Genomic DNA, 16,254 nt, shown 5'->3' with positions numbered 1-16,254 from the left:
ACTGAAGACAGCTTCAGAAGCAGATAGGCTTGGTCAATGTTAAGGGTGGTACTATTGCTAAGGGTGGGGTCGTCCTGTAATTTCATACGGACCATCTCCACTGCTTCATCAACAAGAATTTACATGAAGAGAGACCTAACATCGTAAGAGACCATTGTTTCATCCTTCTCCATAATGATGTCCCTCAAGATGTCCCTGGAAGTAGATGGAAGTAGCGCTCTAGTCATTCCCGGTAGGGAAGTGGCTATGTTTTTATTCAATTTTTTTGTACTTTGTCTTTTCTTTTTATAGTACCTGTCTTTTAATTATATTACTTTTTTAATTAGTATTTCAAAGTACATTTTATGTGCGTTGTACTCTTTTAATTATATTTTATATGTGATTGTTCCTATTTGTTTATTAAAAGCTTATAAAATTTTATAAAATGAAAAAGGTATCCCCACCCTTATAAACTGTACAGTTGCATAATGAGCGAAACCAACGATTGGTTTCATATGCAGATAGACGTGGCCATTAACCAAAGTTACAATGGCCATGTGTACAATTCACAGAGGATTGGGGAATAGTTGCAATCACAGCCTTGTAAGATGGCGACAGGTGTACTGTGGCATCTACACTTAACCCGCTGGTAGGCAGTAATGAACATCACCTTCAAAACACTATTGATTTTGAGGATAAGGTGAGCAAGCAAGCAAGTTTATTTATAAAGCACATTTTGTACACAGGGCAACTAATTCAGTGTTCTTTTTGTTCCTTTTCTGTTTTTATTTGTGTAAAGCACACAAATGGTGATGCTTGTGTTAAGGTGCTCTAGAATAATGTGTGTGCGTGTGTGTGAAATCGACATGAACAGAAAGACAGGTATTGAAAATAATCAGACATGCTTGCTTGAGGTCTGTCACTGCAACAATCAGGCATTGACCAGAAAAAGTACTGGAGGAGCTGCCTTACCACTAACCAATAAGTCAAGGAATTGATGTGTAACCAGGTTTTTCCAAAAAAATCTGGTTATTTCAAACCATGTAAACCCTTTAATTAGAACATTGCCTTTAACATGTTACCCCCAGTAATAAGGTTATTGGTTTTTTATGTATATGTCCTCACTGCTGAAATACTCGCGATGGATTTCATTTGGGCGGTGCATCAAAAAAAATGTCATTATTTCGTCAAGACATACAGTGAACAAGATAAGGGACCTTTGGTTGTATAATATTACTTGCACATTACACACTTATAACCATCTGAAAGGTCATCTAGAATATCATAATTCTCTCTGGATAGAATAATTCTGTCTTCCATATGCGTTTCATGAAGTAAAAGGAATGTATATCTTTTTGCATGGCTTTTTGTAAGAATTGTAGCCCTTAAGATCAGTTATATAAACTAGTATTATATAGTTAATACATTTCTCTACATTCTTACCAAGATTACAACTTATACCCATCAGTTCAGTGCTAATTAACAAGCGCCATGATTTGGTACTGATTCCTAGAGGTACAGTATGATTTTTTTTTTAAATTTAAGTAAGGATATAGTATTAAAAGACTTTCTTTAGCTTCTACCGGTTCTTCAGTATGAATATATCCATTTGTTTCAGTGAATGTGGTTATGAACTTCAACACAAGCTATTCTTCGATAGAAGATGTGCATTTGCTTCTGCCTTCACGTTGTAATCATGAGCCTCTGAAACAATTTCAGGAGGATTTCCGTGCGGGAAGAAGCCACTTACTCACAATGCTGCTCTTGTTTTGGGGTTTTGCCTTGAGACATTAGAAAGGTTAGATGAGAAGCTATTTTGGCACAAGACTTGCCAAGAGCACATCACCACCCTTATAAGTTTGGAGAATAATGGAGCAGGCACATGAGTTTGTAAAACACATGTACATGCAAGTAAGCATACAAATACTGTGTAAAATCGTGATGATTGATATGCTTGCAATAACAAGTAGTGCAGAGATACATGTGTTAAGTACATAATGCTCATCTCTTCATTCCTTGCAGGTTGATAAGGATTTCATCCCTGGGCTGATGTACATCAGGGACAATGAGGCCACAGCTGAGGAGTTTGAGGCCATGACACTGCCCTTCACAGTGCCTAATGCTAGTGGCCAGGACATCCAACTCAGCTCCAAATACTCCCACATTACCCTGGAGAACCGGGCCGAATATGTACGCCTAGCAATAAACTACAGGTGAGAGAACCAGCCGGTTTTTTTGGTCATTAATTTTCAAATATTAGTGTGTTTGTGTTTGTTATTCACTGGTGTATGTACATGTCCCTCCATCTCACCCTGCTAAGCTTTTGTGCCCTGCAGGCTCCATGAGTTTGACGAGCAGGTGTCTGCAGTGCGGGAGGGAATGGCTCGCGTGGTGCCTGTTCCTCTGCTCTCCCTCTTCACCGGCTATGAACTGGAAACCATGGTAAATAGGGGAGGCAAAGTCTACATCATCGCAGCCTCTCTGGTTGCCTTCTATCTACATTATAGTTTATTTGATAAAAGCAAACAGGCAACGATGGGTGCGATTTTTGAAGTAATACTGCTTTCTCTGTCTGATTTCTTTAGAATTTTTTTCATTGAAGAATGAACATCTAAAAATTTACCACACTGTACCACCCAGGTTCTATTCAATACAAATAAGGACCAATCTCTTACTTGTGACTATTTCCACTGTTTCATGGGAACTTGGCTCCTCTTTTTTTTTTTCTATTTATTTCCCCCTTCTTCTCCCAATTTAGTGGCCAATCGCTCCCTATTCTTAGTTCAAACACCCACCCTCATACTGTATGCGTTCGCCAACTGCATCTCTCCGGCTGTCAGTCTCGAAGGAAACGCCTCGCCACTTCCGTGACAAGGCGAATCCAGGCCGACTCACTGCTTTTTCCGACACACACAGAGATGCATTCATGTGACGAACACAAGCCGACTCCGCCCCCTCCTGAAGACAGCATTGCCAATTATTGCTGCTTCATCGAGTCCGGCCATAGTCAGATCTGATGAGACCGGGGTGCGGACCCCGGTCCCAGTGGGCAACGGCATCGACACAAAGTCGATACTTAGACCGCTACACCACCACGGACCCCAACTTGGCTCATCTTAACTTTTCATTTGGTAGTGACTTGAGTTGTATTGATCGTGTTTTAAAAAAAAATCTGCTTACCAGTTGCTTATTAGCTTAACTGATGATCCATCAGTTAAGCCAGCGGTCGGGAACCTATGGCTCGCGAGCCATATATGGCTCTTCCGGTGACGGCATATGGCTCCCAGACAATTTTGAGTTGAAAAAAAAAATTAGTTTGGAACTGATTTTAAAATACTTGTGATATTTCTTAATACTACTGTGTCATTTTAAAGTAAACAGAAATTAGTTTTGAAGATAAATTTCACGGGTCACGGGTCACCCGTGGGTCGGGTCGGGAACCAATGGCTCGCGAGCATGTCCGGGTCATTGTAAAGGTGAAGAAATCAATTTTATCAGATAGCCAACTAGTTTATCCGCTTCAACCCTTGTAACGGAAAAGATGGCGGAAAGAAAAAAAGACGATGATTACCGTGCATTCCAGGCTGCGTGGACAGAGGAATTTGCATTTGTGGAGAGAGCAGGATCTGCGGTATGTCTAATATGCAATGATAAAATTGCATCGATGAAACGGTCAAATATAAAGCGGCACCTCGATACGCACCATGCAGCACCAGAAGTCGCATTAAAAGTAAGACATATTTAATTTATTATACGTTAAAAATACTATATGGCTCTCAGTGAAATATATTTAGAAATATTTGGCTTTTATGGCTCTCCCAGTCAAAAAGGTTCCTGACCCCTGAGTTAAGCTAATAAGCAACTGGTGAGCAGAGATGGTTACAATCTAGGTTGGTGTACACCACAAGATAAAATAGCACAACGGCACGTTGGCCCAGTGGTTAGCACTGTTGCCTCACAGCAAGAAGGTCCTGGGTTTGAACCCCAGGCCATCCCAGGTCCTTTCTGTGTGGAGTTTGCATGTTCTTCCTGTGTCTATGGATTCCCTCTGGGTGCTCCGGTTTCCTCCCACCATCAAAAAGACATGCATGTTAGGGCTCTGACACACCCATCGGCCAATGTCAGGCTGTCAGTGAGCGTCTGTGACCCTAGCTTTTGTGGTGTGTTCTGCACCGTCGGCACTAGTTGGACCCCTGTCGGCAGCTTTTCGGCCGATTCAGCATGTTGAATCGGTGGAGCCCGTCAGGTAGCGAGATCACTGATTGGCTGTTCAGCTTCGTGACTCAGTGCATAACGTACATGCTAGTCGGCCATTGACTGTAGTCTTTGCGGTGTGTTTAAGTGCTACTTTTTGGCCCAGGCGGCAGGTGACGTGAGGCAGCACAACAGTCAGCTTTTGTTGCCGCTAGTTGGTTTGGTGTGTTTGGGCCCTTAGGGTTAATATTCCTGTCTGTGCCCCTGACCAAGGCAATGGAAAGAAGAACTGGAGTTGGTCCCTGGGTGCTGCAGCTGCATACTGCTCCTATACAATAGAACGGGTTAAATGCAGAGAACACATTTCGTTGTAACCTGTGCAATGACAAAAATAAAGTGGCTTTCTTTCATTAAATTTCTTTACATTCTTTGTGATGAGAGGCCTTTTTTCTGACAAGTATAGTTCTTTAATCTGTTCTTATTGGCACTTGAAAATATAGTTTTGTACTTGAACCTTTCTCTATATAATGAACTACAATTTGTGTGTCTCATGGTTGCTCATGTAATTGAGGCTCCCATCTTAGCTACCTACCCATCAAGCAGCTAGTGAGCCAATGGGCAGCTTTGGTTACCCTGCACCTTCAGTTCCCATATGGAACACATTGTTAGTACCATGTTAGTGACCTGTTTTCATCACATGCTCTGTCCTCTGCATTGTGCATTAGTCACTAACCCACAGTGAATTTCACCCCCCCCCCCCCCACTTTAGGTCTGTGGAAGCCCTGACATCCCTCTCCACCTCCTCAAATCAGTGGCCACTTATAAAGGAGTGGAGCCCACGGCGCCACTCATCCATTGGTTCTGGGAGGTGATGGAGTCATTTTCCAACACAGAGAGGTCTCTCTTCCTCAGGTTTGTCTGGGGCCGTACACGTCTGCCCCGGACCATCGCTGACTTCCGTGGTCGGGATTTTGTTGTTCAGGTGAGAAATTTACATTTTACTAGCCTACACTGAGGTCCATGATTGGAACTGTTAACTATTTGTTTTGTTGATGTTCTAATGGCATACATGAATGCGGATTTAACTCAAAACTCCATTCTCCCCTGTGTGTAGGTCCTGGATAAGTATAACCCCCCAGACCACTTCCTTCCAGAGTCCTACACATGTTTCTTTCTGCTCAAGCTGCCCAGGTACTCCTGCAAGCAGGTTTTGGAGGAGAAACTTAAGTACGCTATTCACTTCTGCAAGTCTATCGATACAGATGACTATGCCCGCATTGCTCTGTCTGGGGAGCCAGCCGCCGACGACAGCAGTGAAGATTCTGATAATGAGGATGCAGACTCCTTCGCTTCGGACTCCACCCAGGACTACTTGACAGGACACTGAACTCTGCCCCTTTAAAATGTTGACTGAAAAAACCTGCGACTGGTTGCAGTGAAGAAGCTGCAATTTAAAGACTGCGTTAATCTCACCTATTAATACACATTCACACATTGCATTCGTTCTACTAAGACTAAAAACCTAAGTGGGGGGAAAATGTGCAATTAGATTTGAAAGCATTATAAGCTGAAGAAAGTTTGATCTTATTTAGTTTCTATAAAAAGGGTGCCGATATGACCTGCACACATGGATGTCGTGTTTCATGGAAATTATGTATATTGAAGAGCTTAAAAAACAAAACAAGGCTCTAGCCTAGCACTGTGGTAGATTTCTTTCATTGGTTTTTGTGGATTACATGTCCCTAGATTGTATATAGAAATGAAACGTAACAGATCAGTGGTATTAATGTTTTCTTTCTTGATAATAGCGATGTTTCTTTATAAGATCCTTTTTAACTTAAAGGTCAGTGTTTCTCACCTGGCTCACATCAATCAAAGCCCACCCAAGGGTCATTTTAAGATTCCTGTACTTATGCTCCTCCCCAACCATGTTTGTGCACTGTCTCCATGAAGAATGTATATAATATGATTGTGCCATGTATCCACAAAAGGTCCCATTCCTACATATTAAATGTTAATACATTTCTGTTAATAAATTTAAGTTAAAAAGACAGAGTCTGCTTTTGTTATATGTTAAAATGCTGTATGGTTTATTTATCTCAGATATTTATAGAGTACATTTATTCAGCCACATTACTGGGTACTTCAATATTTCATAAAATAGTCTTATGGAGCAGCACGGTGACCCAGTGGTTAGCACTGGGTTCGTACCCCAGGCCGCCCCAGGTCCTTTCTGTGTGGCGTTTGCATGTTCTCCCCATGTCTGTGGGGGTTTCCTCCCACCATCAAAAGACATGCAGAGGTCAATACTCAGGAAAAGAGTCTTTGAAGACTGAGAGCTAAAGGCCCAAACAAAACTCCTGGTCTACAGAGCTGCTGTTCTCCCCACCCTGCTATATGGAGCAGAGTCATGGAACGCCTACAGCAGGCACCTGAGAGCCCTGGAACAATACCACCAAAGATCCTTACGAAAGATCGTGAGGATCAGCTGAAAGGACAGACGCACCAACATCAGCATTCTGGAAGAAGCCAATATGACTAGCATCACCACCACAATAATGCAACACCAACTCCAATGGACAGGCAATGTCATCCACATGTCCAACAGGTGTCTCCCCAAACAGATCCTGTACTCCCAGCTCCATGAAGGCCAGCGGGCAAAAGAAATGTTTCAAGGAAAATATCAAGACCAGTCTGAAGAAATTCGACATCACATTGAGCAACTGGGAACACATTGCACTGGATAGGCACTCCTGGAAGAAATCCATGCAAGAAGGAGCTGCACATCATGAAATGGAACTGCCGCAGAGAAAAAGCGACAGCACCACAAGGAGAGAGAGAAAAAGGCTCAACCACCAACCACCACCACTTTGCCTTGTCCACACTGCACTAAAGTATGTGGATCGCAGATCAGCCTCTATAGCCATCCGAAGACCCATAAGTAGACAACCCAACAGAGAGGACGGTCATAATCGCTTCGAGTGACTACCAATGATGATGATGATGATGATGAAATGCAGAGATTGAATTTCCCCATGGGGATTACTAAAGTAAATCTTATCTTAAATTATGAATGCTGGGTATATTGGGAGAAGGATCCTGAATATGGAGCTGCCAGGGGAGAGGAAAAGAGGATGGCCAAAGAGGAGGTTTATGGATGCGGTGAGAGAACATGCAGGTGGCTGGTGTGACAGAGGAAGATGCAGAGGACAAGAAGAGATGGAAATGGATGATCCGCTGTGGCGGCCCCTAACGGGAGCAGCCGAAAGTAGTAGTAGTAGTATTTCATCTTAAATTATATACTTTATAATGGAGAAAATGAGAGGGGTGGATCAAGTAATGGCCATCTCATCAGCAACAAAGTTTTTTTTGTGGTTTAAAAATTGAATATTTAAAATATATCTGAAAATTGTTTTGAACAATACCCTTAAGTCCTTTTGTCCCCATCAGTGATTGTAGCCTGGATTAACATTGCTGTTTTAATGCAATAGGAGCTGGTTTCCTCACTGCTTAAAAACCATGCTGTTGAATTTTCTGCATTAGGTCAGAGCTTTATTCATGTTTGAGACAATCTCTCCTCTTTCATCTGGCCATGCTTGATTTGGACTTGAATCTGGTGTTGCTTTTTGTATATATATATATATAAAAAAATCTTAAAATGCTTCTCACATAATGTAGTGGGATTGCAGTGTGATACACAGATGGCGGGCGGCATGGCGAGGGGGGACTTATGACCCGATGTTAGACATTCCTGTCAGCCTCCACCTCTATGAGATTAAAGAAATCTCCCATAATTACCTCAGAGGTCTACTGTTTTAAGCCTTGCTTCACCATCATGACTGTGTGGCTTTGGCCCCCTTCACGTGCTGGGAAAAAATGTGGACTCCTAAGACCCATATCACTTAGCTCATTTTCCTCTCGTGCAGAAGCTTCACTTTACATTCCTCTTTGTCTTCCTGCCTGCAATAATCCCTCCGTAGGGAGTGTCTGCCTTTTTCTACTCACTCCTATGTACCATGTAAAACCATGCACGGCCCCACATGTTTCAAAGTTTTGCTTTTGGACACCAGAAGGAAGGAAGGAAAAAACTTTTTATGATTGCTTAATTTGGCTTAAAAATCATTAGCATTCTTTGCAGACTTAGCTTTTTCTTCAGTAATAATCACAAAGTACATTATGCTAGCGGTGGTCAGGTGCTCTCAAATGTAGTCAAGGCCCCAGGCTGAGAAGGAGGAGAATGCAACGTAATAAACAGTCATTCATCTCCAGATAACTGTTATTTAGGTTACTATGGACCATAATGTCAGTTGGTCACTTACATGAAAAGAGACTCAATAGACATTTATTTTGAGTGTCTTCACTATGATTAGGTAGCACACAGTTTAGCAATGTATTACTTTTATACACCATGTGTATCACGTGAAAGTTGAGCAATATTGGAGTTGTCCTGTTGTTTCTGTTACATATTACAGATTTTTTTCCAAATACCAAATTCACAATTTGTGTTTATGTGCAACAACACATACATACATATGCCAGCGCTTTCTGTTTGACAGTTGTAACCTTAGGTCATTGTCAGACTGTATGAAATTCTGGTAGTCATGTGCAGTGGGAGTGGTCCGTCTTCAGTCTCACTGCCTGCCTCACCATAATACGACCTTCACATTTCCAAGAATTAAAGGCAGAAAAGTTCACTTGTAATCACGAGTTCCTCCAGGATTTGTGCATACTCGGAACGTGTCAGGTATGACACGTTCCGCTCCCTACCAAGCAGATTATTGAAATCAAGCAGTTGTTCGAGATTTAACAGTGAGATGTGGTTTCTAATGGAGGCACCACATATTCCAAGTCAAGTCAAGTCAGTTTTATTTGTATAGCCCAATATCACAAATTACAAATTTACACTGTCAATTTAAACATGGCTCGTTCATCGACCAAACTTTTAAAACCATGGCATGGTTTCTAATAAACAGAATAAAGTCTGAAACATGTATAAGGCTGGTGGTTACTTTGATCATTTACAGCACACAGCAAGACCAGTGTAAACTGAATGGCATTTTTACTGCTGCGCACAATGGACCGTGTTTTTTCCATCTACCTCCCACATGCAGTCACATGCTGCTGCAGGAGGACCCTGCCTGCTCTCCCTCCGAACTGTCTGCCTCTTTGTCTCCCCCGTCCCTGAGCACCATCTCTCAGCCCCTTGTGATCCAGTGCAGTCCAGTGAGATTTTAAATATGAGCACTTTGTACGGCATCAAGTCCATCCATAAATCATAATAACTATGTGAATTTAAGTTGAAGGGTAACCTGCTACTTGATAGTTGTTCAATCTAATATTACTTCTTATAAATGAGTGATCAGTGGGGGGACAAGTGGGGGGGGGGATCAGTGGAGGTCAAGATGGACCTTTATTTGAAAACTATGATTTAAAGTAGTATTTTTTGTTTTGTCTTTTTTAGCCCCCGACTTGCTATTATTTCTTCATTTGTTGTGCACAAGCCAGCATCTCTGGCACCCCAGCTCACAAGACCAGTGTGCATTTGTGCCTCACAGAAATCTTCTCTGTATAGCTTGACTTTCATTTTGAGCTTGCACTTTTTCATTCCATTTGTTATCTTTACATTTTTAAAAGAAACTCTTATTTAATTTCTTTTTATCTTGTTCCGTATCTCTTATGCAAGTATGGGAACCTTTGCTTTCAGTATCTGGTGTGACCCCCCCTTCAGCAATAACTGCAACTAAACGTTTCTGGTAACTGTTGATCAGTCCTGCTCATTGGCTTGGAGGAATTTTAACCCATTCCTCCGTACAGAACAGCTTCAACTCTGGGATGTTTGTGGGTTTCCTCACATGAACTGCTTGCTTCAGGTCCTTCCACAACATTTCAATCAGATTAAGGTCAGGATTTTGACTTGGCCATTCCAAAACATTAACTTTATTTTTCTTCAACCATTCTTTGGTAGAAAAAGTTGTGTGCTTAGGGTCGTTGTCTTGCTGCATAACCCATGCTCTCTTGAGATTCAGTTCACGGACAGATGTCCTGACATTTTCCTTAGGAATTCGCTGGTATAATTCAGAATTCTTTGTTCAATCAATGATGGCAAGCCGCCCTGGCCCAGATGCAGCGAAACAGGCCCAAACCATGATACTACCACCACCATGTTTCACAGATGGGATAAGGTTCTTATGCTCTAATGCAGTGTTTTCCTTTCTACAAACATAACACTTCTCATTTAAACCAAAAAGTTCTGTTTTGGTCTTATCCATCCACAAAACATTTTTCCAATAGCTTTCTGGCTTGTCCACTTGATCTTTATCAAACTGCAGACAGGCAGCAATGTTGTTTTTGGAGAGCAGTGGCTTTCTCCTTGCAACCCTGCCATGCACACCATTGTTGTTCAGTGTTCTGCTGATGGTGGACTCATGAACATGAACATTAACATTAACCAATGTGAGAGAGGCCTTTAGTTGCTTAGAAGTTACCCTGGGTTCCTTTGTGACCTGGCCGACTATTACACGCCTTGCTCTTGGAGTGATCTTTGATGGTCGACCACTCCTGGGGAGGGTAACAATGGTCTTGAATTTCCTCCATTTGTACACAATCTATCTGACTGTGGATTGATGGAGTTCAAACTCTTTAGAGATGGTTTTGTAACCTTTTCCAGCCTGATGAGCATCAACAACGCTTTTTCTGAGGTCCTCAGAAATCTCCTTTGTTCTTGCCATGATACTCTTCCACAAACATGTGTTGTGAAGATCAGACTTTGATAGATCCCTGTTCATTAAATAAAATAGGGTGCCCACTCACCTGATTGTCATCCCATTGATTGAAAACACCTGACTCTTAATTTTACCTTCAAATTAACTGCTAATCCTAGAGGTTCACATACTTTTGCCACTCACAGATATGTAATATTGGATCATTTTCCTTAATAAATAAATGACGAAGTACAATATTTTTGTCTCATTTGTTTAATTGGGTTCTCTTTATCTACTTTTAGGACTTGTGTGACAATCTGATGATGGTATTAGGTCACATTTATGCAGAAATATAGAAGATTCTTAAGGGTTCACAAACTTTCAAGCACCACTGTATGTAAATAAGCCCTCAATTCAACGGGCAACATCGAGTGGACCGACCATGTAAAATGATTTATACCATGGTAACAAAGAATACGAGTCTGATTGGTTCGAGTGTGTGCGTCAAACCCGTATGACGCACACGTAGTTCTGCTCAAGTTTGAATCAGTTCTAAATTAATGCACAACAGTATTGTATTTAGAAATCACGTCAGGACGCAGCGCTGTCGCTCGACACAACCTCTCCGTGGCATTCTTTATTTAGACTGACACAGCATCAAAGGCAGACCCGATCAAACAACCCAGAGCCCGCAGGCATCACCAATCGATCCCAGCACAATAGAACAGCACCAAATCAAATGCAGCACTGTCGATGTGTGCATACATAACAAACCGTTCTAAATTAAACCACAACCACACAGACTCAAGTAGCAAGCGCAGTGAGCATGCTTCATTTTACACGCCCCGCTTAAATTTTAACCCAAAATTTTAACGCATTCTGCTTTATTTTAACGCACTCCGTTGTTTTAAAGCAGCATTTTAACACACTCAACATTGTTTAAATACACTCCGCTTTGTTTTGACACAATTTTAACACTCTCCGCTTTATGTTATTTTATCACACTCCGCTTTGTTTTGACGCAAAATTTTAACCACCTCCAATTTGTTTTAACGCAAATTTCAATACTACGCTTCGTTTTAATGCAAAATTTCAACACACCATTTTGTTTTTATGCACAATTTTAACACACCCGGCTTGGCGTCGGGCGGTTCGTTATCACTCATTCAGACAAGAGTTATCTGTACTCTTCTCGGCTAGGAGCCGCGTGTTATTTTAACGCATTGTAGCGAATTCGGAACCCTCGCCACAGCCTGGACACGAACCTGCGTCTCCCACTCCGCAAGCGACAACGTTAACCAGTCGATGACCAATGTGGCTACTTATCCATACACGTTACAATATTCTCATGAAACGGTTCGTGTGATATTGAACGAAAAGTTATGCACAATTTTTCGTGGATAATCCTACGGATGTCCCACGACACGAGCGATTCAGCGCGTCTGCGCAATCCTCTGCAGTGCTGAACAGTTTCCCTCCGCTACAGGTAAGGAAGGCCACGTGTTGAAATTGCGCCAGAAATTGACCCACCCGAAGGATCGGGTCCACGTCCCCCGGCACAAACGGCAATACAGTGATTGCCGTTAAGTGCTGGGAGGACTGTGTAATATTTGCTAGTAATATTTGATTTGCTAATGTCCCTTACGGCTTTCCGTAGCGCCACAACAAAGTCACGTGATGTACGTAACAACGTCAGTCGGAATCCGGTCGGTGAATAAACACCCAGCACGAGAGAAGTCGTCCTTGCTTCATTAATGTTATAAGTTAACATAGCCAGAGGGCACAGATCATTACATGGTGTCAGAGTAGCGGAGTTTAAATACCCAATATGGATTCGTACGGCGTTCCAGCTCCACGGATGGACTGGGAATCGGCGAACTTACCTGAAGCATGGAGACGATTTCGACAAACAACGGAGCTAATGTTCACGGGCCCCCTGCGCGGGAAGAATGAAGAGGAGAAATGCAGCTACCTCCTGCTCTGGATAGGGGAAAAAGGGCGCGATGTGCACAACACTTGGACACTCAGCGGAGAACAAGCCAAGAAGCTAGAAACGTACTACGATAAGTACACTGAGTACATCACCCCCAAAGCAAACCCGATTTATGCCAGATATAAATTTCATGAAAAGATGCAGGGAGAGAGTGAATCCTTCGAACGATTTGTAACTGAGCTAAAGCTCCTAGTCAAAGACTGTGGCTACCCAAATGCCGACGAGATGGTCAGGGACCGCATCGTGTTTGCCACCAACTCACCCAGAGTGAGAGAAAAGCTACTTAGCCAGGGAGCTGAGCTAACGCTAGAAAAAGCCATAGATGTAGCCCGCTCACACGAGCTAGCAAAGCAACAGCTAACGTTTATGGGCCAGGGCAGCACACATGAAACGGTGCACGCAATAGGCAGAAAGACTTACAAACCGAACGCACCCAAAGCAGCTAACGCTAACTTCAGACAAAGGGACGTTAGCACCGCCGCCAGGGCGTGTAGCTATTGTGGAGGGCTACACGGCGCTAAAGCCACTTGCCCAGCTAAGGGTAAACAATGCATTAAATGCAAGAAGCTCAATCATTTTGCTAAAGTATGCAAGTCTAGCTCCCAGGGACAGACAAAGTACTACCGCGGCACAGTACATGCCGTCGGAGAGAACCCAGAAGAGTACACCACTGACAGAGAGCAGGAAGAACTGTACTTCGACAACATTACAGTGGAGAGCACCGCTGTGGGAGAACAGACAGAGCTGTACATAGACTGCATCTCAATAGAGAACAACGGAAAAAGCAACGAGCAGGCTTACGTAGAGGTTGGAATTGGCACACCTCCACAGAAGGTAAAGTTTAAACTAGACACTGGGGCACAGGCCAATACTATTCCCACCAACCTGTTCCAGGCGCTGTTCAAAAATGTGACACTGAAACCAGCAATACACAGACTCACTGAATATGGAGGAGGCGCGCTGAGCGTGAAAGGCACATGCAAACTCAAATGTAAGTACAGAGACAATGCAATTATGCTGGACTTTTACGTCATTGACACAAACGCCCCACCAGTCATGGCAATGAAAACATGCCGTGACCTAAACTTGGTAAAAATAGTGATGGCTGTGAGCGAGGAAAACAATGTCACATCACAGAGCATAATGGATGAGTATGCAGATGTTTTCCAAGGAATAGGAGAGTTCCCAGGCGAGTGCACCTTCCGCGTCACACCAGATGCAACGCCGGTCGTCTGCCCGCCACGCAGAATCCCCATCGCCCTACGCAGCAAACTGAGGGATGAGCTTGACAGCATGGAGAAAGGCGGCATAATCTGTAAGGTAACAGAACCCACAGAATGGGTGAACGCACTCGTCATTGTTGAGAAGCCAAAGACAGGCAAACTTAGAGTGTGTTTAGACCCCAGAGCTCTTAACAAAGTGATACAACGACCTCACTACCCCCTCCCCACGCTGGAGGACGCCACCACAAAGCTTGCTGGAGCTGAGTACTTTAGCGTGTTAGACGCGCGGTCAGGCTATTGGGCCATCAAACTGAGCACTGAATCCTCAATGTTGACGACATTTAACACAGTGTTTGGCAGGTATCGTTTCCTCAGACTGCCATTCGGAATCGTGTCCGCTCAAGACGAGTTCCAGAGACGCGTGGATGAAACATATGAAGGATTGGACGGTGTGACGGCCATAGTGGACGACATACTAGTGTTCGGCAAGACTAAAGAGGAACATGACCAGCGTCTCAGAGCGATGCTGAAGCGCACAAGGGAGCGAGGGGTGAGGCTCAACCCCGACAAGTGTCACATATGCGTGTCCGAGGTAAGCTACTTCGGCCACACGCTCTCACACGAAGGCATCAAACCAGACCCACACAAGGTGAAGGCGGTCAAGGACATGCAACCCCCACAGAACAAAGCAGAGCTGGAGACAGTCCTCGGCATGATCAACTACCTCGCCAGATTTGCTCCACACCTCTCACAGATAAACTCACCCCTCAGACAGCTTCTGAAACAGGACAGTGAGTTTGTGTGGGATGCAGTCCACGACAAGGCGTTCCAAGAGATGAAGAATCTCATTACACAGCACCCAGGTCCAGTACTCTCATATTTCGACCCGCAGAAAGAGCTGCGACTCCAAGTGGATGCATCCAAAAGTGGCCTTGGGGCTGTCATGCTCCAAGATGGCAAACCAATTGCCTATGCGTCCAAGTCACTCAACAGCACTGAAGAAAACTACGCACAGATAGAGAAGGAGCTCTACGCTGTGGTCTTCGGCTGCAAGAGGTTCCACGAGTACATGTATGGACGAAAAGTGATTGTGGAGTCAGACCACAAGCCTCTGGAGGCAATACTAAAAAAGCCACTGGCAGCAGCACCACCCCGGCTGCAACGGATGATCCTGGCGCTCCAAAAATACGACATCCAAATCATCCACCGCCCCGGTAAGGACATACCGGTGGCCGACACACTGTCACGCAAGTCAATAGAACACCACGACAGTGACCTACAGGAAGGGATGGAGGCCCAAGTGCACACAGTCCTCAGCAACATCCCTGTGAGCGACACAAGACTCACAGAAATCAAGCAGGAAACAGCGCAAGATCCACAGCTCACCGCACTCAGACGAGCCACACTCACTGGCTGGCCAGACACAAAGAAAAAGTGCCCGCCCAGCATCCAGGAATACTGGAACCACAGAGCAGAAATCTCAGAAATGGACGGTATCCTGTTCAAAGGTGAGAGAATCATTGTCCCCCAAAAGCTTCGCAAGGACATGATACAGCGCATCCATGCCAGCCACCTTGGCGTGGAAAAAAGCAAATGCCGAGCAAGAGACTTACTGTTCTGGCCTGGCATGGGGAAACAGATCGAGGATGCGGTAGCAGACTGCAGCATATGCCAAGAACGGCGCAGCGCAAATGCAAAGGAACCAATGATGTCACACGCCATACCCGAGCGGCCGTGGCAAGTGATAGGCACAGACCTATTCACATGGAACTCACAGGACTTCATAGTCACTGTGGACTACTACTCCAGATTCTTCGAGCTAGAAAGACTTTACAGCTGCACCTCATCTGCCGTCATCATGAAGCTGAAAGCAGCAATGGCTCGACACGGAATCCCCGAGACTATCATCAGCGACAACGGTCCGTGCTACAGCTCTGGTGAGTTCCGCAACTTCTCACAGACATGGGGTTTCTCACACACCACCACAAGCCCCCACTACCCACAGAGCAACGGCCTCTCCGAGAAGACTGTCCAGACGGCCAAACGCATCCTGGACAAAGCCAAAGCTGAGAACAAAGACCCCTACATGAGCTTGCTGGAGTATCGCAACACACCGGTGGACAACCTGAAATCACCGGCACAGCTACTGATGAGTCGGAGGCTG

The 16,254-nt window shown here is 44.1% G+C and overlaps 1 protein-coding gene across 1 annotated transcript in view; it reads left to right on the top strand.

The window, feature by feature from the left end:
• The window catches only part of herc2 (HECT and RLD domain containing E3 ubiquitin protein ligase 2), a 130,451-nt gene extending 124,225 nt beyond the window's left edge, over nucleotides 1-6,226 (top strand). Inside the window, exons 88-91 of the mRNA XM_056275683.1 lie at nucleotides 2,002-2,192; nucleotides 2,316-2,421; nucleotides 4,943-5,155; nucleotides 5,288-6,226. Of these exons, the coding sequence (XP_056131658.1) occupies nucleotides 2,002-2,192; nucleotides 2,316-2,421; nucleotides 4,943-5,155; nucleotides 5,288-5,560 (783 nt within the window). The 3' untranslated portion in view covers nucleotides 5,561-6,226. The remainder of the gene's footprint in view (nucleotides 1-2,001; nucleotides 2,193-2,315; nucleotides 2,422-4,942; nucleotides 5,156-5,287) is intronic.
• The last annotated feature ends 10,028 nt before the right edge of the window (nucleotides 6,227-16,254 follow it).

This window comes from Lampris incognitus, chromosome 3 (genome assembly GCF_029633865.1).
Source record: "Lampris incognitus isolate fLamInc1 chromosome 3, fLamInc1.hap2, whole genome shotgun sequence".
In the NCBI taxonomy this organism is placed as follows: domain Eukaryota; kingdom Metazoa; phylum Chordata; class Actinopteri; order Lampriformes; family Lampridae; genus Lampris; species Lampris incognitus.
This window is presented reverse-complemented; position numbering and strand designations above follow the sequence as displayed.